We start from the raw sequence: 24979 nt of genomic DNA on the forward strand, positions 1-24979 counted from the left end.
AATTATTCTGCATGGTAGAGTTTCAAGTTACTTTCATATAACGAAAGTATATAGAAATATTTTAGATGGGAAATTTTCTTAAAAATTATGACAGACTTAAATTTTTTTGTGTTTAAAGAGTACTTCTACTAACTATATCTACATTTCCTTTTCGAGTAAAAAATGCTTATAGAAATATTCATCGTAAAAAATTAAAATTTTATGCGATTTTCTCTGGAAGTCTGACGATTACACTTTTTACTTCCGTGTACGCCTGAAGACCATATTCTCCAAGCTCCCTGCCATTTCCAGACATTTTAAAACCACCAAATGGAACTTGAGAAATTATTGCGTTATATGTATTGACCCTGTAGAAAAATTCACAGAATGGCAAGAATAATTTGTATCGTTCTTCTAAAGTCAATGTGCAATTTGATCTCTTACAACGTTTCCAAACTTACCATATAGTACCAGCACGAAGACCTTGAATTATATAATTCGCTTTGTCAAGATTTTTCGTGAACACTGCAGCAGCTAATCCATAATGGGTATCATTAGCGCGCTCAATGACTTCATCCAGGTCACTAAATTTCAAGATTTGTTGAACCGGACCGAATATCTGTCGCAAGGAAAAATATTGTAAATTGTTTTGTCACATTATTATTAAATTAATGATTTCAATACTTACTTCTTCCCTGGCGATTGTCATATCGTCTTTAACGTCCGCGAATACCGTTGGCGCGACGAAATATCCTCTATCGCCAACGCGCGTACCACCTGTTACCAAGTTAGCACCTTGTTGCTTGCCAGAGTCTATCAGAGACATGATTTTGTCCAATTGCGTCTGGTCGATCTGAGTAAATGACATCGCGTCAATTAAGTCATATCATATTGATTAACAAACATCGCCATGTTGCTCATAACTCAAAACATACTTGCGGGCCATGCTCTATCTTCAAGTCAAACGGATCTCCCACAGTCCTAGACTTGGCGCGAAGTGCGCTCTTCTCTACAAACTCGTCGTAAATCTTATCTTGAACGTAAGTCCTCGAGCCCGCGCAACAGCATTGACCCTGGTATAAATCGAAGAAAAATAAGTCAAACGAAATCAGACGAAATAATAAAAAGATGAATAAAAACGCGAGATGATGCATTACCATATTCATGAACAATCCAAAATGCGAGGTTTCCACCGCGTAATTCATGTCGACATCGCTAAGAATGATATTGGGAGATTTTCCTCCCAATTCCAACGTAGTTCTCTTTAAATTAGTCTTGCCAGCCGTTTGTTGTATCAATTTGCCGACTTCTGTAGAACCCGTGAACGCGATCTTGTCGACCTTATCGTGAGCCACTAAAGCAGCTCCGGTTTCACCATAACCGGGAACAACGTTGACTACTCCGTCAGGAAATCCGGCTTCTTTCGTTAATTGTGCCACGTAGAGAGCTGTCAATGGAGTTTGTTCCGCCGGTTTTAGGACAATAACATTTCCTGAAAAATAAATGTTCAAAAGGTTGTTTTATAGCGAAACTTTTAGAATTGTTTACAGACAGCGTAAAAGTGTTGCTACTTAAGAAGTCAAACGATAATTAATAATAGTGATCATTGGATTTATTAATTATTTTTTTGCTAATATAATCTAAATGTAATTTAGTTCTCGAATACTAGATTTTTACTACATATATATATCTTCTTTTGACAAAAATGATATAATTATGTGTATACCCGTAGCTAGAGCTGGTCCCAACTTCCAAGCCATCATCAGCATTGGAAAGTTCCACGGAATAATTTGACCGCATACTCCTACTGGCTCATGTCTGGTATATGCAAAGAAATTTCCATCTGCTGGCAGAACTTTTCCGTGATTTTTGTCGGCCCATCCTGCATAATACCTTAGCACTTGAATGCTAAAAGGCACGTCAACGCTGTATGCAGCCGAATATGGTTTGCCATTGTCTAAGGTTTCTAGAGACTATAAAATATAAATATAATAATAAAAATAATAAAATACAATAAATATTAATATGCATGAAAAATCAGATAATGTTTATCTTTCTTATCTAAGCAGTCTTGGGAAGCTTCCGCTATATTTTAACGTATGAAACTTTATACATTTTAATACTGTAACGTCGTTAATTTTAGGGGAGAGACGTCTACATTGAATGTCAAGTAATATTTTGTACGTCTTACCGCGAGATATTTCTGATCACGCTCTATCAGATCTGCCAATCTGTTTAAGAGAATTCCTCTTTGAGACGCATCCATAGTTCTCCATCGTGAACCCAATCTAAAAGCCTTGTTAGCAGCCTGCACAGCAATATCAATATCCTCCTTGCTACCTTCTTGTATATCAGCGATTACTTCACCGGTGGATGGATTAATAGTAGGAAATGTTTTGCCGCTTCTGGATTTATGCCATTCATTATTGATAAAAATCTATAAACAAAATATATTTTTTTTCGTGATACAAGAAGCACGTAATGTAATAAAGCAAGGAATGCAGTTAACATTTTGGAAAATACTCAGAAGTACCAATGAAAATTCAAGTTTTTTTTTTACAGCAATCAAAATTATTATAAAAATGAAATATGTGAAAGTTTTTAAGAGCAAATCCCTTTATTAAAAAAAGTTATTAACAAAATAGTTTATTAGATATAACAAAATGGAACTGAATGCGTGGGTGGGGAAAGGATTTTCCACCAGAAGGTATATCATGCCAGATTTGCTCAATGTTTTGTAAATGTACCTAAATGTCAGAAAATTATGTTTTCTTTAATAAACTTGTTAATAAAGATTTAAACTCCTAGAAAAAAACGTTCAAGTATTTTATTTTCATAATAATCTTATTGATTGCTATCAAAAAAACTTACGTTTCCGTTGGAGTGGCATTTATAGATACTTACCACCATTTGCATTTTGATAATCGAATACAAATAAGATATCACACTTATCTCTCCTGCAGAGAATTATAGCTTTTTATCGCACAAAATGTCACATGTGTGCATAATTGTGGCGAATATTGTTAAAATCAAACCTAACATTAGAAATCTAAAGAGTATTTTGACAATATAATATATGTCATACAGATTGCACTTCAATGCAATTAAAGCAAAAAGGCTTCAAAGTGCTACAATCTTCATTAAATAATTTTCTAGTAAGAAAACAAAGTAGTTTCTTAAACACGGATTATCAAAAAAGTAAAAAATTTATACGACCGTAGTTTTCGGTCCTTATCAAGTGTGACAATCCTAACAAGAATCACCTTTTACAGAAGGAGACCCAATAATCAGACAAACAATTTCAAACCGAATCTTGAATATCTCTTGAAAACAGCATAAATGTCTTACAACGAGGAAAAGTTCACGGACATATTTCCGTATATAACATAATTTATTAGGTTGTTGTATAATTTCTATCGTATTTTGGGATAAAAAATTAAGATTGATATAATTAAAATTGATATAATAATGGTCAAATATTTCGCCATTATTATCTACACGTCATACATGTAATGTATTCTTATCAAAGTATGCGTTACAGTATGCGTTATCATTTCTACCATGACATTTTAAAAAGATATAACCCTTATCTAATTTTCTTTTATCTAGAAAGCAAGCACATTCGAATTGTAGACAGAATTCTAATGGAATTGGAATGGATGAAGCAAATACAATATTGCCAAATTTGCTATTTTTTAATAATCATATTTGGTAATATGTAATTTATTAGACACTTTCAGTTAAAATTTTCGATGTGCCTTTGTGATGTGCAACTTTCCGATTATTTCAGATTCGCAAATGTCCACAAGTAGTCTTAAATATGACATTTCTTCATAATATTATGGACGAAAAAGCACATTACCAAAAACAAATATGAGAAAAAGACTTGTTCAAATGAAAAAGCTAATAATACATGAAGATAAAGTTCTCTTTTCGTTCACAGTGCTATACATTTCCCTAGTAATTTCGTAGCTATTTAATTTTACGACACCTCTTAAGTATACTCTTAAGTACGTTTAACAGACGTCTATCAAAGACATTAAAACGTCTGTGAAACTAAATGCATTGTGTATACATATTATTAAATGCTCATTTATTAATTTTTGCATTCGTTATCTCGTAAATATATACATACATATAGGAGTGACCGAAAAGTCTGTGCGGATTTTGTTTGAACAAAATTTATTTTAATGTATTTTATATCGTATATCGTTTATATGAATTTGTTTATATGTATGCATATAAAAACGATATTTTGCGTACCAATCTTATTTTATCTTTATCTAATCTGTTCTATACATATTTATTCTATTCTGTATTTTGTATTTATTTATTATTCTATTTCATGTCCTTACTTAATTTTATCGATAAAACTACCCAATTAATGTATAATATTCGTTTAAAAGTCATAATATGACTTCGCACGTTTATGTAAGATAGAGGAGAATCCCCTATTATGAGATATGCTCCTAATATGAGATAATGGAGTTTCTGCTAAACTAGTGAGCACTATCTGTTAATTCCACCATAAACTTATTACTCTTGGTGTAAAATGTATTTAGTGAAAAATTCATTGTTCGTTATTGCGTTTAGCTTTTGCAAGAAAAGGTTTGTGAAATTGTGAACATGTCAAAGGAACTTGAGGTAAGTCTTTAAACCTTGTTTATTACATAATAAAGAAATGGTTGGCAATAAATTCAGTATGCAATGATAGAGTAGAATCGTAGTAACAGGAAAATACGCGATTTGTTGAATTGCTTAATTGTAGGGGTTAGATTTCATGATCGCGGAACCGCTAGACGTGTAGCTCGTATAATGAGATATTCAGGGTACTCTTAATATGAGATAATTATTGCTCGAATATGAAGATTATGTAGTGTAATAAAAAGAAAGAAAATACTACGTTAAGGTTAAAGAAAAGTTAATACGAATTTATATTACGAATTTTTGTATTTAATTTTTATAGAATTTGACTATGGAGGTCAGAGAAACGAGGAAGCGTCGACAGTGGAATCGTGAAGATTTGGCGAAGGCTGTGGCAGCAGTATTTTTATAAAAATATCTAATAAAGCTTTTTACTTGCAATACTGATGTATTTTGCACTTTTAACACCGATTTCTCAAGGTATCTTATATTAGGAGCACACTTTCTCGATCCTGCGTAAAGCTGTTTTTTCAAATTTTTTTAATTTTCAGAAAAAATAATATTTAAATTAGATTTTTCATTTGACCAACCTAAAGCTTATTAAATTCTCTTCAAGAGAACGTATTACATTTTAAAATTCTGCCTATAGATTTCCTTACATTCGGCAAAATCGATATGGTATCTCATAATCGGGGACTTTCCTCTACGTTATCACTTTATACAATTACGTTACGTTACAGTCAAGTAATTCATGTCAACCTTCAGCACAGCCTTGAGTAGTAAGAGGAACGAAAGTATTCGTTTAAAAAATTTCTTTAATCCATCATTCCGTTTGAATTCTTGTGCATACTTAAATCATCGGAATTCTTGCAATGCGATCGCTACCCATCGGTGACACCCAATTGCAAAAATTACAAGTACATACATTTATACGATTAGTTTCGGCACGTCACGTTGTACTTACACCGGCATAGAGAATCGGCGGATTCGTGTCCGGCGCCGGTAAAGCCGCGGACGAGAAACGTCGCAGTTGTTGGAATTTTCTCAGCACACGCAACATACCGCCAACTGCCTCGCGTCGCGCGGGTGACAAGAAAAGACTGCGGAAACGGAGGGAAACTCGGAGTATTAATAGCGCGAAGATAGGTGCGATCTAGTAACTCGGGATTGCAATCGCAATCGAATGCGTGCAACGTGCAGTGTAGTCGGGGGATCGCAACCTCTGCGCATGCGCAGCATGTGCGAAAATGAGCCAGTGAAGTACCCGTCGAGTGAGAAAGTATATCGATTATCGCCCGTACAAAATGTTCCGAAAATTTCTGGTATGCGCATGCACGTAGATATATTTAATAAAAATCTGTAAAATGTTCTATATATTTAATAAAAATGAGAAACGTCGAAGAGAGGGATGGTAAGGTAATAACGATATTTATTATACTTCGAGATTGCTTGGCGACTGTTTTCGTCACGTGTGTGCAAAACAGCTCGCTGACAACACTGCGTATGCTCCATTTTCGAGCGTTTTGTGTCAACTCACTAGTGACATTTCAAGAATACAGGTGCGCAAATTGCTTCGGTGCCTTTTTTGAAGAAATTGAATCTTTATTACAAAAGAATAATAAACATGTCGATCTTCGAAATATTATTTCTAATACTTTTCTTCGTCCATCGAGTAGCTGACGAATCCCTTCTCGAAAAAAAAGAGGATAAGATTCAATTTCTTTAAAAAACAGAGCACCGCATTAATTCGCACACCTACTACACAGTATTCACCTCATTTTCTCGCAGTCATTTATATCGAATCAAATCTCGCGATCAAGGAATACGCACAAGTCGCAAAGCGTACAATCGTTTTGTATCTTTTATATATTCCTGACGATGAAACTAATTTATATAAATTTGCTAGATTTTTAGCTAAACTTTTATTTATATATATTTTTATTTATACACTTCATATAAAGATTTGTGTATTATATAAGAACAATATAACTTTTTAATCTATAAAAAATATTTCGATAAATGTTTAGATTACATTTTTGCGTTCTACAGGCAAAATAATCGCGTTGATTTTGTCATATAATCCAAAAATATATATAAATTTATATAAAATCTGTAAGATAAATGAAATATGTTGTACGTGTAATTATGAAACGTTATGTAATGCTTGTTATATACGCACGATATGGAAATTTTTATTATAAAATAATCGGAGAGAATTATCTCCAAATAAAACAATAAGAGAAAAGAAATACGTAACGAATGTTTGTAACATAAATTGTCTGTTGTTCTCGTTTTCTAAATGAAGTCGAGCAAAATTTAAAAATAATTAATCGTTGATATTGAACGTTTCATAATGCAGATATAAAAACAATTTTCATTAAAAACGAAATAAACGAGCGTTCTCTATCTAAACATTTACCTCAATTTTTGTAGATGTGACATCATCATGTTTTATTGTTACAAAGCCATAAAATCATTAGTCATATCAAACGCAATTGATAACCTTTTTTCTTCTTTTAAGCTTACTATTTTCCTCCGTTGTCTGTTCGTTATTCCTTTTCTTGTGTGACAATTTCGAATCTGTAGACTTAGCGTGTGAGTTTCCGTTTTGAACACTTTCCACCATATTCACATCATTCTCTGGTAAATTGACACTACTGAACTTAAACAGTTCTAGATTTTCAGACATAACTTTCGCACGTAACTCACGCGCTTCTTTCTTCAATAATTTTTTATCCTTTTGTTTACTTTTGTTCTTTTTCTTATTATTATCATGCGTATTTTCTTGTTGTTTGTCTGCTTTTTCTTCTTCTTCTTCTTCTTCCGATTCACTTGTTTTCCCATTCTGGAATTTCACGTTGTTTTGTCTACCATTATTTTGCGAAATGTTAGTTAATTTCTTGAATGTAATGTTATTCTCCATCGACGAGCTAAAAAGTCAGATATCAAAGATTAAATAAATATTAGAGCGATTTTTCCAGTTAACACAAAACCTGAGAATTTTGAGAGAATTATATTTATTATATTTATTACTTACTCATTAAGCGTTCCTATTTGTGCTACCAATTTGGAATACGCGCTTTTCGCATCCTTGGAGAGATTGTTTTGGCTTCTATACGCTGTCAACACTGTTTTGATGACCTGCCAATCCCACGCTTGTGGCAAATGGTGCACGTGGACGATACGCAACAAGGAGAAAAGATGACTGATAAATTTCTGCAAAATCTTTCTCTCTATGCCAGTACCGTTGCACGAAGTGGATTGGCCATCCTTGCTCGCGTGCTGATCGCATAACTCTCGCAACGTATCTATGGTGTTTTTGCAAAGTATCGTTTCTAATTTTATCCTCATGTCGACGTACTTTTTGTCACAACTCGCATACATGTTCAGGAATCGATTATTGTTGTAGAAAATTATTAACAATTCAAGTGCCTGACTCCGGCGAAAGTATCGTATACTGCTGTCAAAGGCATAGTTCACCTAATCGATCAGATATATATTTAATAAAATTTAATAAAAATATATTACGATAAAAGATATTCATAGAAATATAAAACACAATATTTGCATTTTAAATACTTACCAATAAAGACACCAGCTGCCAATTACCTTCCCAGCACAACTGCAAAACGCCCTTGAATAACATAGACGAGAGTACGCAGTCCCTCTTCTTGAAGAATGCAGTTAAATTTTCGGCATAAATGTCTACGACATCTTCGATAGACAAGTCAACTTGTTGCATACATCTTATAAGGAAGGTGCAACATTCTGCCAATTTGTCATTTATCTCTTGACAGATCGAAGCCGAACGCTCTCCTTTTTCGATCAGCGCCTGAAAAAGGAACGTCTCATTATACAGGGTGTCCCGGGTTTTAACCGACAAACTGCGGGAGCATATTCTACTAGTGGAAATAAGAAAAAATTCTTATATCGAGTTTGCTTAGAAATGCTTTGTTACAAAGTTATAAACCAATATTGAAAAGAAATATGAGATAAGTAACAACGGAACATAGTGTAGAATTTGGAAGGTCCAAGATGTTTATGTTACGTGTATTCACATGTATTCATGTTCACTATGTTGAAACGATTCAGTATGATTGTTACTTTCACAACAGTAGCCGTTAGATTTCAATCGTCGTGTGAACTAGCAATTACTATCAGAATGCCAAAGTGTTTTCAAATGAGGAATACACCGATATTCATTTCGTGTACGGATTCTGTGACGGAAATGCACGAGCTGTCGTACGAGAGTATCAACGTAGATTTCCTAACAGGAGAGTACCAGATAGATTTAAAGCAACGAATTACTAATTCAGTTACTGAGATGCAACAAAATTTTCAGGAATGTCGTACTGTAACAAATTCTGTACTACGTCGATGTCTAGCTTGTATCGATGTGCAAGGACATTTTGAAATGCGTCACTAAATCATTGCGTAGATAATTTTTATTTTTGTGAAAAAATCCGTTGTTACTTATCTCATATTTCTTTTCAATATTGGTTTATAACTTTGTAATAAAGCATTTCTAAGCAAACTCGATATAAGAATTTTTTTTTATTTCCACTAGTAGAATATGCTCCCGCAGTTTGTCGATTAAAACCCGGGACACCCTGTATACGTTATTCGTTCACATACGCATTCTTGCGAAATTATTGCAGGCAATTACCTTCAATACCGTCGTCAACAAAGTATTGTCAACGTTTGTCGTATCCTTGAATTTCTTTACTTTTGATAACTTTTTTAGGCAATTCCGCACTCTATGTTCGAGCGGTTTTTGATGCGGATCTTTTATGCAGAATTCCAGTAGAGCGAAAAGTGGTACGAGCATGTCTAGCGTAACCGCCATGGATGGGCAAGTCTCCAAGTAAATATTCAACAAATCTATAACGCGAATTCTGAAATGCGTCAATGCTTGACTCGTTTTTTCCTGCTTCTTCGAGCGAGCCTTCCGGTTTTCTCGCAGAATTTTGAAAGCCGCTGCCAAGGACTCGTCCAACCGTCTGCCTTCTTCTTCATCTATTTGATCTACGTCGATATCGTCGTCGTCGGTTTGCATTGCGGCATCGCCCAAAGCCTGCCTTATCGCCATTCTTAATTTGTCAGTTACCGTTTCGTCCTCGTCTGCGTTCTCATCGCGATCAGATTCACTTTCTTCCGATGAATTTTCACCATTCACTTTTTTCTCTTCATCATCGTCATTGTCATCATCATCATCGTCGTTGTCGTCATTGTCGTCGTCGTCATCATCCAACTCGCTGTCCATATTTGAGGAGTCATCATCATCATTCTTCTTTGTATGCATGAGTGTGCTCTGATCATTCTTTATATCTAGTACCTAAGATAGAAATTAAGCAACAATTATACCACAACACATTTCCGAATTATTTATTTTAGGAAATGATAATTTTTCTTTTTTTAACATAAATTTTATGTAATGTGTAAAAGAAAGGAAAATCAAGAAATACAACTTACAGCCAATATCTGATACACACTAGATGGAGTCAGATGTGGGCAAACATGCGGAAACACACAGCCAACTAATGAACGCAACAAATGATTATTTCTAGACAAAAGAGATAACAACAGATCCACTACTACTTCCACCCACTGTGGTTCCTCTTCCATAGCGCTTCCGTCGAGCTTTTTGTGTTTCTTAGATTTTTTAGTCAATCTCTCGTAACAGGATTGAAGTTCGTTGATCGACATAATGGCCATTTCAGGATCCGAGAACAATTGTAGGCCCATATGCAAGTTCATCGTATGAAATATCGGTAAGACATCCACGTCTTTCGTATTCATCTCTAGTTTCTCGATCAAATCGAGTACTCGTTTCCAAGCATCAGATGCTGCATCGCTCAGTGGCGCTCTTAATTGCATGGTGTTCGATAGCAGCTTCGAGTTCAAATCGTGAACGAGCGCGCTTAATAAATTCCGAACGTCATTCAACTTTGGTAACTTATAATCCAGAGCGCGATAAAAGGCATCCTTAAATTGCGCTGTAAATAATTAAACGTATCGTAGCACGTGAATGGGATAATTTTGGGGAAATATGAAAAACTTACTAAAAATATGATAAACTTACGCGCTAGTTCCACTCCGATGTGTGATACTTCACACAATCCATATTTGAACAAAAATGTCAGTTGTGCGAGCCTCCAATCTACGTCCGAAAGTATTTCTGGATGGCCTATTAATCTAAAAGTGTTAAAAGAAGCATATGTTTAATACATATTATTTAAACTATATATACAGGTTTATCCCTTCTCCTCCTCAGGCTTCATACACCATGCGTTAATGGCAAATTCCTGAGATCTCCATAATTTGCGAGGAAATTGTTACCACTTTGTCTCACATATTTTACCTCCCACATTAAGAATTCTAAATTGGTTATCTATGCTTACCTTGTTAATAGATGCATTATGTAACTACGCTCAGCATTTGTCCACAGTTCTGTTTTCTCGCCTTTTTGCTCTTTAGCTATTTTATTTTCTATAATATCTCGGTACAATTCGCACAATTTCTTGACACCATCCACCTTTAGATTTCCCGTGATTATTTGAATAACTTTGACACCCGTCTTCTTTTCTATCATCAAATCACCAGAGTGTAATATAAGTTTCTTCAATATACTCAGCTGCGTCTTTGTCTTCATATCTTTGTCGTTTGTAGCGGATACCGCTGAATGCAAAACCTCTCTGAACGCTGTTAAAACTTCATCGTTATTATTTTTCTTACAATTAGAAAATCTTTTCAACATATGTTGCAAAAGATTCGGCGACAACAACGATGGAATTACAGTTTTGTCCGTAATATTGGAAAGTATTAGCTTCAACATTTCAGTGGCGATATATTCATCACTCTTTGACGGTTTCATAAATCTCTGATCAATGCCTTTCCAAAACTCTGGCACAAGTTCAGTCGATTTTAACTTTTCACAAAATAGCTTGAACACTGGATGACGGTGAGAAACAATTCTAGGTATAGCCTAAACAATAAAAATATAATATACAATAAATTTAATAAATAATACATAAGGATTATTTAAAGACTGATTATAATGACATACCGTTAGTAATGTAATAATTTTTTCCACAGATTCTTTAGCAATAATTTCTTTTACACCCAAGTGCTCCTTCAAAAATTTGTGATTAATTAATGATGGATGTTTGTTTTCGACAACGAGCAATAAATAAAATGTATCCAGAGTATGCTCTGACCATGGTATACCAAGTTTGTCCTCAATGATTGGCCACATAATTTCTTTCATAGATTCTGTATGAAGCTGGGTAACAAACTCACTGAGAAACATACTAGAAAGAAATGATAAATAACTGCGTTTCATGCCAGTTTCGAAAAGAATTTGTATAATCTGTTGTTGCATTTCAACAGTTTCTTGTGCATATAATTTAGATCTTATCAGTGCACCACATAGCAATATACGTCCCATGCATATATCAGCATTCTCCTGTAAAACGTAAAAAGACAGCTAAATAATAATTTACCAAATAAAACAGAACAGTAAAATACAATAAAAATAGTACAATAAAAAAGTATAATAAAAATAGACTTACACTTTTAGCATTACTACCAGCTGTGGACAATTGAGTATTCATTGTAGACAATAGCTTTTCTACCGATATTTCAGGATGCATCGTTAAAAAAGTAGTCAGGGTGCTGTAAAATCCTCTCCTTGCATGTACTGTTGTAGATCCTAAACTGCGTATCAATCTGATTAACGCATAGTTTAACTCCTTATTATCCTCCTTGGCCTGCATACAGAATTATACAGAAATAACGTAATATTTAATATAATTATTTGCTAAATATATAATGGAGATAAATTTTTTATCTTACATGATATAAGGTACAAATGGTTCAATATAACATAAAACATTATAAATTGACTCACCGCGTTATATTGAGACAAATGGCGTAGCAACTCAACTCCAGCATTTAATCTTACAGAATTGTTGCTATCCTTGAGTTTGTTAAAATGATCCAATACGGAAGGAGAATTCATTTTATTATCGGTACCCTGCCGTTTAAGGTTATCCAATTTTATTTCTGCCATGCTGCCATGTGCGTGCGTGCTTCGTAAAATACGGCAATTGATGCGCTACTTGTATTTAGTAATTAACCTACAGTACAACCAATTAAATATATCACTATGCTCAAGTATCTAGCAAGTCACTGAGCTCTAAAGTGCAGAAAGTGCAGCTCGACAAATTCATTAAGGTGCCGTTTCATGCAGCGAAATAATCGCCGCGAATGAAGGTCACGTGATCATTCGCTGTTCGCTGAAAAGTTTCAGCTTGTAGCGAATATTCGCAAGGAGCGAATATGTCTGCTCCAACTAAGAATGTTAACTTTTCAAATTGAGTTGCAGACATGCGTATGTAATTATTAAATCTCAAATCTTCTAAAACGAGTTTAGGTAGCACAGCATGAAAGAATCCGTGCACTTTCCTTTCTTGAAAAATGGGTGCTATCCAATATTTCTTTTTACAATATCTTTTTTTTCCACTTTTTCTCAAATGTAAAAGTGTAGCTGCAACTGCAGCAGCTTTTCTTTTCTGTACAATATAATAATAATTTGCTTATTGTACATATTGTACATATGCAATAACCACTGCAGTTAGTGGTTATTTATACCAAGTCCAGTTTATAACCGACTCGTCGTCCATTACAAAGATTTCAAGATTTTCCTACAAAGTAATAATTTAATCTATATTTGTTAAATATAATATTTAAAAGCATTTCAAAACAACTATGTATAATATTTTCTTACTATTGTTGACATGCAACCATACAGATGTGACGCTCAGGGTGCCGTTACATGGAGCGTAACTTGCGTAAGCGTAACCTGCGTAACCTAGTGAGTAGCTAGAATAGGCACACTGCGTATTCTAGTAAATTACTAGAATGTACGCTATTCTGAAAATTCCATTTTACATGGCGCGTACTTTGCGTTAAATGCGTATAAAGCGTAACAAGCCTGACCAATAACAGATTAGGACTTCTGTTGTACAATACAACAGAAATAAATCGATTGGTTGTTATTATTTAAGCGTGTTGCTAAATACGCGTCATGTGAAATAAATACTTTGATGTAAGAATGTGTTGAAGCGTAATATATGTGTGTAATGTATGTACGAGTATGCGTGAAATAACCTAAATAAAGTATACGGAGTGGTTGACTGGTTGACGACGCGTGTCTAGCACAAAAAACCTGGAATCTCTTAAACATGGATTCTAATCTTGTATTAGCGGCTCTTGCCAACAAATTATACTTATTGTTACGATATGGTTTTCATCGATGCTGATGTGGTCTTCTCCTTCAACGTACTGCTTGAAGCACTTATGATCAATAAAATTTGTGGTGAAGCTAAAGAGCCACCCACAATATCCACATTTATGCTGTATTTTAAAAAGGAAATACATAAGTGAAAATGTATAAGCTGCAGTAAGCTGTTGAAAATAGTCCAGACATGCAAATGAATATACCACAGTTATCGGACATAAATTGAAATTCTTTTGTCATACTATGCAACTGATGTACTGATTTATATCCAAGTAATTAAATGCATTATTTAAACATTTTGGTCCATATTCTCAGTTCACTTTTATGATAAATGCGTGCATTTAGTATAGTTCACGTTACATATATTATAGAATATCATAAATAAATACGCGCATTTATTGATAAAAGTGAGCTGCGAATATAGTCCTTTATAGAATTTAGATGCATTTCTTAAATTACTCGAATTTGATCCATTTTTTCAGAAATTTTGGCACGGCGATCGCGAGTCAAAAAAGGATACACACACACTGTTACACACATGCATTTAGCGTATTTTCCACCAGAAATTGGATCGGCGTAACTGACAACTGGCGTAGAAAGCGTAAACTAACTAGGCGTAAGTTTTATAGTAACTTCTATAAAATTACTAGGTTACGCAGGTTACGCTTACGCAAGTTACGCTCCATGTAACGGCACCCTCGCAAACTATTCGCTACTCGCTAAAAATCATTCGCAGCGAAAAATTCGCTGCATGAAAAGGCACCTTTAGAGTCCCTGTCAAGTTTTTAAAAATTCTCTATCTGATAGCCAATTGCTACGTCCGGCAGTACGAACGCCTATCGCATCGTGTCGTTTGCGTTCCTTGGTGGAAAGCTACCCAAGTTTGCATAGTTCCAAATCATGCTTTTCAACATCGCTGTCATTAGAGATCCAAATTGCTAGTTTAATTTATTAAACCCACTTAAACGCGCGCACGTGCAAAATTCGTTGTTGATAAATCGTTAGTAAAAACGCGTCGGAGCACGGCATTGCTTTGACTCGCGCGGTCCCGGTCAGTTCCGTGCATTCAATATGGCTGGCCGAGGTGGTTACGACGATTCAAGGCAAGTATCTGCCGCATTTACGGTTGTGTCACGCAAACGGACAAGTCTCGAAGAATAGTGCGCTTACGATGTATAAGCGGTGCGTCTTACTGTCAAATACAAATGTGTTTCGCGCTAATAATTTCCTAACTTTAAGGTTAAGTGAGTGCGATTTGCGAGTGCAGCGCAACACCTTGCGGACATTACGACTTCTTTGCACGCGGCTTTATTTTGACCGGTCGAGCCTTGTTGTAACGCACTCGGGTCTGCGTGGTCGATGCGAGTTACAGCGAAATCTCGCAGGCAGGAACGGTGCAAATACTCGCACGCGAGTGAGGACGTTTCGCGATATTCGCGCGATAATAATCTCGGACACGATTATACATGTGCAATGGCACTGCAATTCGCGGCTTTTCATGAAGCAACCGAGTGCAAAACGGAGAAACCGCGGAAGGCTCTATTTCTCATTATGTTATCGTCACGTTGACACACTTATTTTAACACCACGCCGACGTGCATTTATAACGATAGTACTCTACTTACTTCATTGAGCTCTTGCATTTTCTGAAAGATGCACATGGTTGATACACAGACGCACCTGTATGTACACAGATGAATAGTGCAACAATATCAGAGCACTCGCGATTATTTATAAATATATGGTAGTGTATAGGATATAAAGTGCATATATATGTGTAGTAGAACACACACACACACACACAATTGTTACATTAATAGATTCTATGTAATTAAATGTTTTCCTTTTTTTTAAATATTTTTAGAGATTATTCTGGTGGTCATCGTAGTAGAAAACCATTGCCGACAGAACCTCCGTATACAGCTTATGTGGGAAATTTGCCAAATGGAATTGTACAGGGCGACGTTGACAAAATCTTTGAGAAGCTTAACGTCAAAGTCATCAGACTGGTTAAAGACAGAGATACTGACAAGTACGTGTACGCAGAGCAGAGAGGAAAACGATATTGATCAATCTTTTTAATGTTCTCGGCTTTTCTTTCATTTGTAGATTTAAAGGCTTCTGTTATGTCGAATTTGAGGACTTGGCTGATCTGGAAGCAGCATTGGAAATGGATGGGGCGGTAGAGGTAGACAAGTGCTTGATCAAAATTGATGTAGCAGAGGGGAAAAGAAACGATCGAGGCGGTGGCTTCGATAGGAGAGGTCGCGGCGGTAGCGGTGGAAGCAGTTTTAAAGGACGAGATTCTGGCCGTGGATACGGCGAGGACTTTGATAGTAAATCCACATATTCGAGTAAACGTTGCTAACACATGATATAAATAGCTATAATAGAATATGCTGATCACCACTATGAGATTTGTACTTATATTAATATTTCTTCTTTTTAATACAAAAGTCTAATAACGAAATCGTATTTAACGCGTTCCCTGCCAAGCAGGTTTTGAGCAGTTGTCATTTTCAGGCCATGTCTATCAAAAATGGTCTATCAAAAACGTACTGATACATAAAATTTAATATGTAACAATTATCTATTTCTTCGCTCGTGAGCTGGAAATTTACTTTTTACTAGAGTAAATAGAAACTTGATAGCAATTTAACAAAGAGCATGTAGTAGTGATGCCAACAATTATTTTCTTGCACTGTATCTCCCAATGATAAAAATATCACTTAGCCTAAAAATGAGTTTCAGTGTTCGAAAATGATACATGTGGCGGGGAACATTTTAATGATATTTTTTGTCCTGATGGCAGGATACAGCGATAGAGGCCAACATGCAGGCAGCAGGCAAGGTAACGATAGATGGGATTCTAGGAGTAATAGAGGCAATTACGGCCAATTCAATGAAGATGGAAATCGTGATTGGTCACGAAGTGCATCTAGCAGATCGTATAGTAACAAACCTCCAGTTCGCGGAAGCGGTGGTCCAGATCGAAAATCTTATCATGAGGAGCTTTATCAGAAAGATGCTCCTCCTCCAGGTACGTGGTCATAGTTATACGCGTAGCTGTACAGAATGTAAAATCTGTCATATCGGTGTTCAACTTTCTAAATTGTTCTTTAGATACGACCGGAAGAAAACGCCTGGAATTGAAACCGCGAACGGTTAAGGAACCTGTGAACTCGATGGCAGAATCGAGTAAAACAAGTTCCATTTACGGAGGTGCAAAACCTCGAGAAGAAAAATTGATGGACAAGTAAAAGTAACGATATCGTCAATAGCCTCAATTTCTACAAAGAAATTGGGAGAAGAAACGTTGACAAAATTTTCGAGAATCGATTCAGAACTCCCAAGTATAGTTTGCTAAAAATCTAGTAATGAGATCTCTTTTCCGAGAAACGCGAGAGATAGCGTAGAATGTCGCCTTGTTTTTTTTTTAAATTTCTTACAAAGAAGTGACCGATCATTTACAGAAGAGCGTTGCAAGCAACGGGTAATAAATTCGTCACAGTTTTCCCTGAGTTCTGCGCGGGATTTTCAATCCGAGGAAAACCATCTTTCTCCTAATGTCTTTTGTATTTAAATGAAACTTCTCTATTTGAGGAAAATAGAATATTTGTAACTATGGATATACATAAGAGATGTGTATACACAACGCATGCTCCAAAAAATAGCGATAGCGATTTATATACATAAACAATGATTGTTAAGACGCTACGTTAGCCGAGTACATTTTAATACTTCTTGTGTCAACTTAATGTTGGGTTTTGTGTCTGTAATAATATCGAGGGTATGTGTACAAACTATCACAAAATATAAGATATCACACGGCATGTATATTTCATCTTTATGCTGATATTACTTATCTATACTTGAAACTAGCCGGTGTTAAAGGAAGTACAAAGAGAAGTGGCAACTACACACACATCGATTTCGTTTCTCCTTCCATAGAATTCTGATGTTTCACCGTACAATGCTGATCATTATGTGTCGATCGATCATTTGTTAAAAAGAGATCATACGTTATAATAATAGTATATAATATTGTTTCACATTATTACATGAATGTTTTTCATGAAGTAGAATGATGAAGGACTGTGAAATATAATACGCGAATGGTTTATTAAATTTCTATACTACCGGGAGCGATACAAAGAAACTACGCCGATTATTAATATTATTATCCATTAATAATTACGTAATTAATTAACTGTGCTAACACAATGACGTTGAAGAGTTCAACAAAAACGTCGTGAGAGAATAGCAGATAAAATGAAAATTTAAAATAATAAATATTATGTAAAACGATGCTTGTATATGATACTATTTCCTGAATAAAGTAGCTGTTTTCCTCGTATCTGTGCAGTGTATTAGAATAAGTAATATCGATTATATGGAATGAAATAAGCGATATGTAATTTGTAATTGTGAATAAGCAATGCATGTTCATAATATATTTTGTAAGCTAATCTAAATATATTACGAATTCACACAGCTAAAATGTATTATGTTTGATATGGTCACTAAGTTTCACTTAACTTACTCAAACGCGAGAACAAATTTTCTTGTTTTCGTAAAAACATTGCTTCTACCATTAATCATAAATTTTATCTAATAATAATTATAAAATCCAAAAGTATGTGTGTATGCAGAGTTTTATTTTTTTTAACTTATATTTTTTATGGCTTTATAATAGTTTTATTTTTCCTATTCTATAAATATATATGTACATAGCAAAATAACAAATGACAAAGTATAAAATATTAACTACATCAAAGAAATGAATAGAAATAATTATATAAAAAAATACCTATCATATAAACATCAATGTACATATGTGTTATGAGTTCCTCAAACGAAAATTATAGTTATTAACAAAACAAATAAAGCTGTATCGCAATTGTTTATAAGTCGTAACGCGGAGCATGTCGTTCAGCTGTTCACTTGCCACGCCTTAACTTATTCAAGTTCACAATGTTCCCTCCACCCCCTTAGGCCGTCAGTTCTTATTCGCTCTTTCTCTTTCCCTCTGCCGGCTAACGATGTATCCGGTACAGTCCAACGCAACATACATTCCACTCGTTCCCGAAATCCGCAGCGAGGTTCTTCCATTATCCCGTCAAACTTCACGCAGCGCAACTGTCTGCGTGGCTTTTTTCAGCGGCTACTGTAGTCGCTGCGGTTAATCGTAATCGCGATCGCACCGTGGCGAGAAGTTAGCGCGTCGTGCGAGAGTTTTTCGCGTACAATGCCGAGCATAGCGGAATATTCTCAGCCGAAGTAATTTGTCGTTACACGTACGTGCGAGGGTTGCCCCGTTCTGTCATATTTTGCACGACGCCGGTGTTGATTAGCGCTCTCTCTCTCTCTCGTCCGTGCCATAAGCCATAAGCCCGCAAATTGAGCCGAATTGCTGACAGAAGAGGAAACGCGGAGTCATTCCATTATACGTCCGACATGTCAAGCGAAAGCGTGAAAACAGTAAGTATTTAACAGTAATTTAGTTCGAGTCTGCGTGAATCTTAAAATATGTACTTAAGTATATGCTGTTGGTTACTCTTAATTAATTTTTCTTATACAAATTTGAAATAAATTATTTATTGCTTTCAACTCTCCTCAAACTATTTGACATACAGTTCTATTTGTTCTTGCTTTCTAAACACTTGATCTTTTGTAAATTTTTTTCTGATATTCTTTATTAATGTTTTTTACAAAATATGTAATATAACCTCTTTTTTATGAAATATAAATTTTCGTATATCCGTTATTTTTTTTATTTTTTTGATATCGATATTCGTTTTGTCTATAATAAATGTATATTAAATGATTATGTATATAAATTTTATGTGATATCTTTCGACGAATGCAACAAAAAAAGCAAATAATATGAAAATATATTTTTTGTTATTTTGCAAAGATTGTCTTAAAATGATTTTACTTTTTAAAATTCGACAGGAAATTTAGTAACAATTTTTTGAAGTACACATGTCTGCCTTTTTCTTTTTCTTTTTCAGTTTGCAAGCTTGGAGACCCCTGGATATGTGGGATTCGCGAATTTACCCAATCAAGTGCATCGAAAATCTGTAAAAAAAGGATTTGAGTTTACACTTATGGTTGTCGGCGAATCTGGTCTTGGAAAATCGACTTTGGTGAACAGTTTATTCCTTACAGATTTGTATCCTGAACGAATAATTCCTGATGCAATTGGTAAGCATAAGAGAATCTGGAAGAGGAGTTCTCTTACACTGATTTTTTAAAAATTGCAAATTCTCAAAAATATGAAATTGTGTGTTAATTAAAATTTAATTAAAAATCAGCAGAGATAAATTCGCATTTAAAATCGCTTTATGCTAAATGGGATATTTTGCATAACACAAAATATAAAATCCATAGTTCTCACAAGATTTCATATCAAGGTGATGATTCATATTTATTATTAAACAGAGAAAACCAATCAAACTGTCAAACTTGATGCTTCAACGGTTGAAATTGAAGAAAGAGGCGTAAAGCTTAGATTGACAGTTGTCGATACGCCCGGTTACGGAGATGCGATCGACAACACCGATAGCTTTAGGGCTATTATCCAATACATAGATGATCAGTTTGAGCGATTCCTTCGTGACGAGAGTGGTTTAAACAGGAGGAACATTGTGGACAATAGAATACATTGTTGTTTTTACTTTATTTCTCCATTCGGTCATGGGTAAGAATCGTTATTAAATAAATTGTTTCAAGGCAGTTTAATAACGTTTATGAAATGTATCTTTGAATGAAAAAGGAATCATTTTTTATTCAATCTTTACTCTCAATTAGTAATCATTTTTTTTCTTTCTTGTGTGATACTAGATTGAAGCCGTTGGACATCGAGTTTATGAAACAGTTGCATAATAAAGTCAATATAGTACCTGTAATAGCGAAAGCCGATGTACTTACAAAAAAGGAGGTATTGCACCTAAAGAAGAGAGTCATGGAGGAGATTGAGGGCAGTGGAATCAAGATATATCCTCTACCAGACTGTGATAGCGACGAGGATGAGGATTACAAGGAACAAGTGCGTCAGCTGAAGGAGGCTGTCCCGTTCGCGGTTTGCGGCGCCAACACTTTGCTCGAAGTTAAGGGCAAGAGAGTGAGAGGCCGATTGTATCCGTGGGGCGTCGTTGAAGTGGAAAATCCCGATCATTGCGATTTTATCAAGCTAAGGACGATGCTGATGTACGTTATTCTTTCTATTATGATTATTGCAAACACTGATGCGATGTACAGATGTACAATAATGTTATTGTTTTTCTTTTCATTGTAGTACACACATGCAAGATCTGCAGGAAGTAACGCAAGAAGTGCATTACGAGAATTATCGTAGCGAAAGACTGGCGAAAGGAGCTCCGGTGCCGCCTCGACGACAAACGTAAGTGACGTTCTAAGTCAGAAATCTTAATCTTTGCGATTTTTATCACAATACTTCAGCCTCTCTCTCTCTCTCTCTTTGTTGGCAGTCTCGCGGAATCTGAGAAGAACCCCGCGGCGACGGAAAAGGATCGTATTCTGCAAGAGAAGGAAGCGGAGATACGGCACATGCAAGAACTGTTAGCCGTGATGCAGGCACAAATGCAACAACAACAACCTTGATCAACCATGCAGTTTTATATCGACACGTGAAGGAAATGATGATTCCTCACCGTTACGAGTGCCAAAAAGATTTGTGAACCTTTTTAGTAGTTTATACACGATCAAGATCTTAATTTTGGAGACGCATTACATTTCTAAGCTTGTCTTTATTAAGACAATTTTATTTTGATATACACATTACGCGTTTTTATAGATATTTTATATTTCGTAAGAGTATAAGAACCAATGCAATCGATATATCTTTTTGTTAAGTCTGCATTGACGTACAGCGTGCCCAAGAGTTTGCACTGACAAATTCCTCGCAGCATTTGAACACAAAATCTTAATATCAAGACGTCAAGATCGTAGTAGAGTTTTAAAAAATGAGCAGTATTCAAAGATCGTCACATAAATCTAAATTTTACACATTTAAACACGATATAACATGCAATAATGCAGTAAGATATCATTATGTTCAGGTATTATAAAGCGATTTCATTGATATTGATTTCAATATCCATACAAAAAACGCTCATTTAAAAGAGAGCGTTATAGCCTCAACGTTTTGATATTTGCTGCTATCTTTTATTAAACAAACATCTCAGATATTTTATATATATGACAAAATAGGATTTTTATTTTATTTTTATTTCGCAGGTAAAATATATGATATAACAGAATGGTAAACGGAAAAGAATTGTAAAAAGTGCCTTGCAATTTTTGTCTATTATATACCGTATCACCGTATTGAATATGCAAACGTATATGTATCATTATACATATACGAAATAGAGAATCTTTTTATACCATACATATACGGACTATCTCTCTTCGATAATAGATATATTACAATTAAGGGAAAAGAAACGATTATTTCCATATTGAGCAATATATGCAAAACAAATGTCTAAAAAAATATTGTAACTTTATGTTCCTACTATTAAGTAAAAAGTTTTATATTGAATTCATTTAAAAAGGAAATATTAAAGACTTTAGGAAGATTGGAGGATATAATTCTCAAAAAACTTACGTAACTTTTACTCGGAAATGTGAACACCACGTCTTTTAGGTGCTCATTGTATAAAATTCATCTGATATATCTGCCTAATAAATCCTACTAAAGGACATGTCTATTGCAGAGGTCGCCTTTCATGAATTGCTTGTTTCATAACTGTGCTCTGTACAAACGGAGTTTTCAATTGATGAAACAAAGTCTTCGATTGATGTGAATACGAGCATTATATTGCTGTTGCTCATCTTTCTTATATTGTTTAAAGTGCTTCCAGCTATGTGCTATGTGGAACATAGAATTTTTTAACGTATTACTTCCTGCTTTATATTTATAGGCAGATATATCAGATGAAGTTTGCATGACGAGCATTTGAAAGACGTGATATCGGTGCAAGACTTATTTTTTTATGGAAAACATAACTTTCCATGAAAAGGTAAGTTTGGTACGGATTTTCTTGACATCGCTCACTTCGAAACTTCTATTTTTTAGATTATTCGTGCCAGAAATGACTCCATGAAACATACGAAAAAACATAAGTATATTTTTAGATATTTATAGATATCATATACCATCAATATTTTACTGTCAAAATGTATAATGTTTAAGAAATTGCGCGATTAAAAGTTTGATAACTTTCTGTGCATATCGCATATAAATGTTTCGTACAATATAAGCAACGAAATGTCGAAAGTGTAATTGTGTATATGTTGTATGTATGTATGTGCTTGTGTGTGCGAGTTTTATCTACACGTGATTCGGCTAAATAATTATATTAGGCAGTATATTCACGCAAATATCAAATACATTTTATGCTTTAGTTGTACAAAAACAATTTTGAGAACATATCTACATTGAAAACATTTCCACGTTCTTACGGGAATTATATAAATATAATAACTATATGAATTTTTATATCCTTTTTATTTAAATATATATATCTTCCAACAATTTTAACTCTACAATTTAAGACCTATGCATGTAATAGTCTATCGCCGTTGAGAATGCCGCAAAACCCGCAGCACCGACTACACCTGCTTTTACACCGGCTACAAAGAATGACGCAAAATCGATAAGTAAAGCAAAATAAATCAAAGAACAGATTTAGGAGAATTTATGATGGGTCGAGATCAGTACCTCTTAAGCCAATTAGTCCACCCGTCACACCACCCGCGTACGTGCCGTTTTTCCAGTCAGTTTTACCCCTATACTGAAATATTGAGACGTCTTTTACAATGTGTCGAGAATGCATATGATCACACGAAGCAGATTTTTCATACAAGAATCCTTAGCATATAAAAGTCCGAATATTACCGATTCGATTGCACATTCAATGCCAGAAAATAGACATCCGATAACAGCAAAATTTTTCGCGTAGCCGAGCGTCGTGGTCTTCATCTCTCTTAATATTTCCCGTGCGCTTTGCTGCTTCTCGACGCTCGTCAGATTAGGATTTACGCTAGAAGAGAATAATCCAATAGCCGCTCCTAAACCATATCCTGTACAAATCACATGTTTCGGTTAGACACACAATTTTAATGTGACTTGATAAATTCTATCGTTCTATATTTTTGCCATTGAAATGTGCAATTATATCAAACTTCGACTTTATAATCTGAGATCACAAAGGCAGTCCTTGAACTGCTACAATTAAAGTCTGCATTGTTTTGAAAAATTTGCATTGTTAAATAATATTTTAGATATTTGTTATGCTCATATGTATGTGCGTATTGTTTTACAAAAAGGATAGCATGAAATATGTGTACCAAGAACACAACTCATGAAGCTTTTGAATGCGCAACTTTCCATCACACTTTCTATTCTCTTCTCCTCGTTGGTCTTTATTTTTACTGGTCCCAGCAATGTGGGAATTATAATATTTTCTCGAAAGCGTTTCTGGTCGACGAGAAACATAGCGATCTTGTCCAACTCGGCGTCGTCCAAAAACACCTTTTTACTCTCGCCAGCGGCTGGCCGTGTAACCGCGTTCGTCAAATCGACAGGATACATGTTTCAATATCACTTTTGCAATTTAATTTACACAGAAATACGTTCCGCTTCACACATTTCCTTGCAACGCTCGAGACGTTTATTGGTTAGGAAACTCATTGGAGCACGTTGAACAAATTTAAATTCATATGCAATAACCTAAAACACAGAGACTAAGTATTATTCATCATGTTGAACGGACGTAAAAGAAACTGTATGTATTACATTAAATCCGTGAAGTACAGAACAAAACCGTACAAAAGTAACCTTACAAGCCATGTGTTTACTAACCATTCACCGGGAAAATTAAAGAAAACGATACGCAGGTATGATCGATAATGCAGAATATCGATATATCGATTTTAGAGCTATTTTAAAATTTAAAACTCTCGATTACATAAAAGAGTGAATAATTAAATATTTTTTAAATATTAACGCACGAGTGTAGGTTA

General features: G+C 34.9%; 5 protein-coding genes across 8 annotated transcripts; 2 read left to right on the forward strand and 3 right to left on the reverse strand.

Annotated features, from left to right (window-relative positions):
* Positions 1-101: 101 nt before the first annotated feature.
* On the reverse strand, positions 102-5683 carry LOC105282867 (aldehyde dehydrogenase, mitochondrial). The gene is made up of 8 exons (XM_011345160.3): positions 5588-5683; positions 2171-2416; positions 1706-1952; positions 1137-1471; positions 915-1052; positions 668-832; positions 441-598; positions 102-347 (listed from the first exon to the last, which is right to left on the reverse strand). The coding sequence occupies exons 1-8, from the start codon at positions 5681-5683 to the stop codon at positions 200-202; spliced, it is 1533 nt and encodes a 510-aa protein (XP_011343462.1). The 3' UTR covers positions 102-199.
* An 838-nt stretch (positions 5684-6521) lies between these two features.
* LOC105282866 (myb-binding protein 1A) lies at positions 6522-14148 on the reverse strand. The gene is made up of 11 exons (XM_011345159.3): positions 13412-14148; positions 12533-13328; positions 12195-12392; positions 11690-12088; positions 11025-11608; positions 10706-10818; positions 10096-10619; positions 9290-9958; positions 8207-8455; positions 7661-8103; positions 6522-7553 (listed from the first exon to the last, which is right to left on the reverse strand). Exons 2-11 carry the CDS (start codon positions 12692-12694, stop codon positions 7109-7111), a joined length of 3786 nt encoding a protein of 1261 aa, XP_011343461.2. The 5' UTR covers positions 12695-13328; positions 13412-14148; the 3' UTR covers positions 6522-7108.
* Positions 14149-14916: 768 nt separating this feature from the next.
* LOC105282865 (eukaryotic translation initiation factor 4H) lies at positions 14917-18420 on the forward strand. Of its 3 annotated transcripts, none has more exons than XM_011345155.3 (5): positions 14917-15027; positions 15789-15956; positions 16034-16278; positions 16737-16964; positions 17048-18420. In XM_011345155.3, the coding sequence occupies exons 1-5, from the start codon at positions 14996-14998 to the stop codon at positions 17182-17184; spliced, it is 810 nt and encodes a 269-aa protein (XP_011343457.1). In that variant the 5' UTR covers positions 14917-14995; the 3' UTR covers positions 17185-18420. The 3 variants fall into 3 exon arrangements, with proteins under 3 accessions (XP_011343457.1, XP_011343458.1, XP_011343459.1); XM_011345156.2 differs by having other exon boundaries at positions 14918-15027; positions 16034-16260; XM_011345157.3 differs by having other exon boundaries at positions 14985-15106.
* Positions 18421-18658: 238 nt separating this feature from the next.
* LOC105282862 (septin-1) lies at positions 18659-23451 on the forward strand. Its single transcript, XM_011345153.3, has 6 exons — positions 18659-19405; positions 19939-20131; positions 20369-20627; positions 20771-21136; positions 21225-21329; positions 21418-23451. The coding sequence occupies exons 1-6, from the start codon at positions 19382-19384 to the stop codon at positions 21548-21550; spliced, it is 1080 nt and encodes a 359-aa protein (XP_011343455.1). The 5' UTR covers positions 18659-19381; the 3' UTR covers positions 21551-23451.
* LOC105282863 (mitochondrial import inner membrane translocase subunit Tim22) lies at positions 23447-24853 on the reverse strand. Of its 2 annotated transcripts, XM_011345154.3 has the most exons (5): positions 24753-24853; positions 24305-24686; positions 23853-24037; positions 23676-23748; positions 23505-23587 (listed from the first exon to the last, which is right to left on the reverse strand). In XM_011345154.3, the coding sequence occupies exons 2-5, from the start codon at positions 24546-24548 to the stop codon at positions 23505-23507; spliced, it is 585 nt and encodes a 194-aa protein (XP_011343456.1). In that variant the 5' UTR covers positions 24549-24686; positions 24753-24853. The 2 variants fall into 2 exon arrangements, with proteins under 2 accessions (XP_019888376.1, XP_011343456.1); XM_020032817.1 differs by lacking the exon at positions 24753-24853 and having other exon boundaries at positions 23447-23587; positions 24305-24548.
* Between the last annotated feature and the right edge of the window lie 126 nt (positions 24854-24979).

The sequence above is a fragment of the Ooceraea biroi genome, chromosome 7 (assembly GCF_003672135.1).
Source record: "Ooceraea biroi isolate clonal line C1 chromosome 7, Obir_v5.4, whole genome shotgun sequence".
Lineage (NCBI taxonomy): Eukaryota > Metazoa > Arthropoda > Insecta > Hymenoptera > Formicidae > Ooceraea > Ooceraea biroi.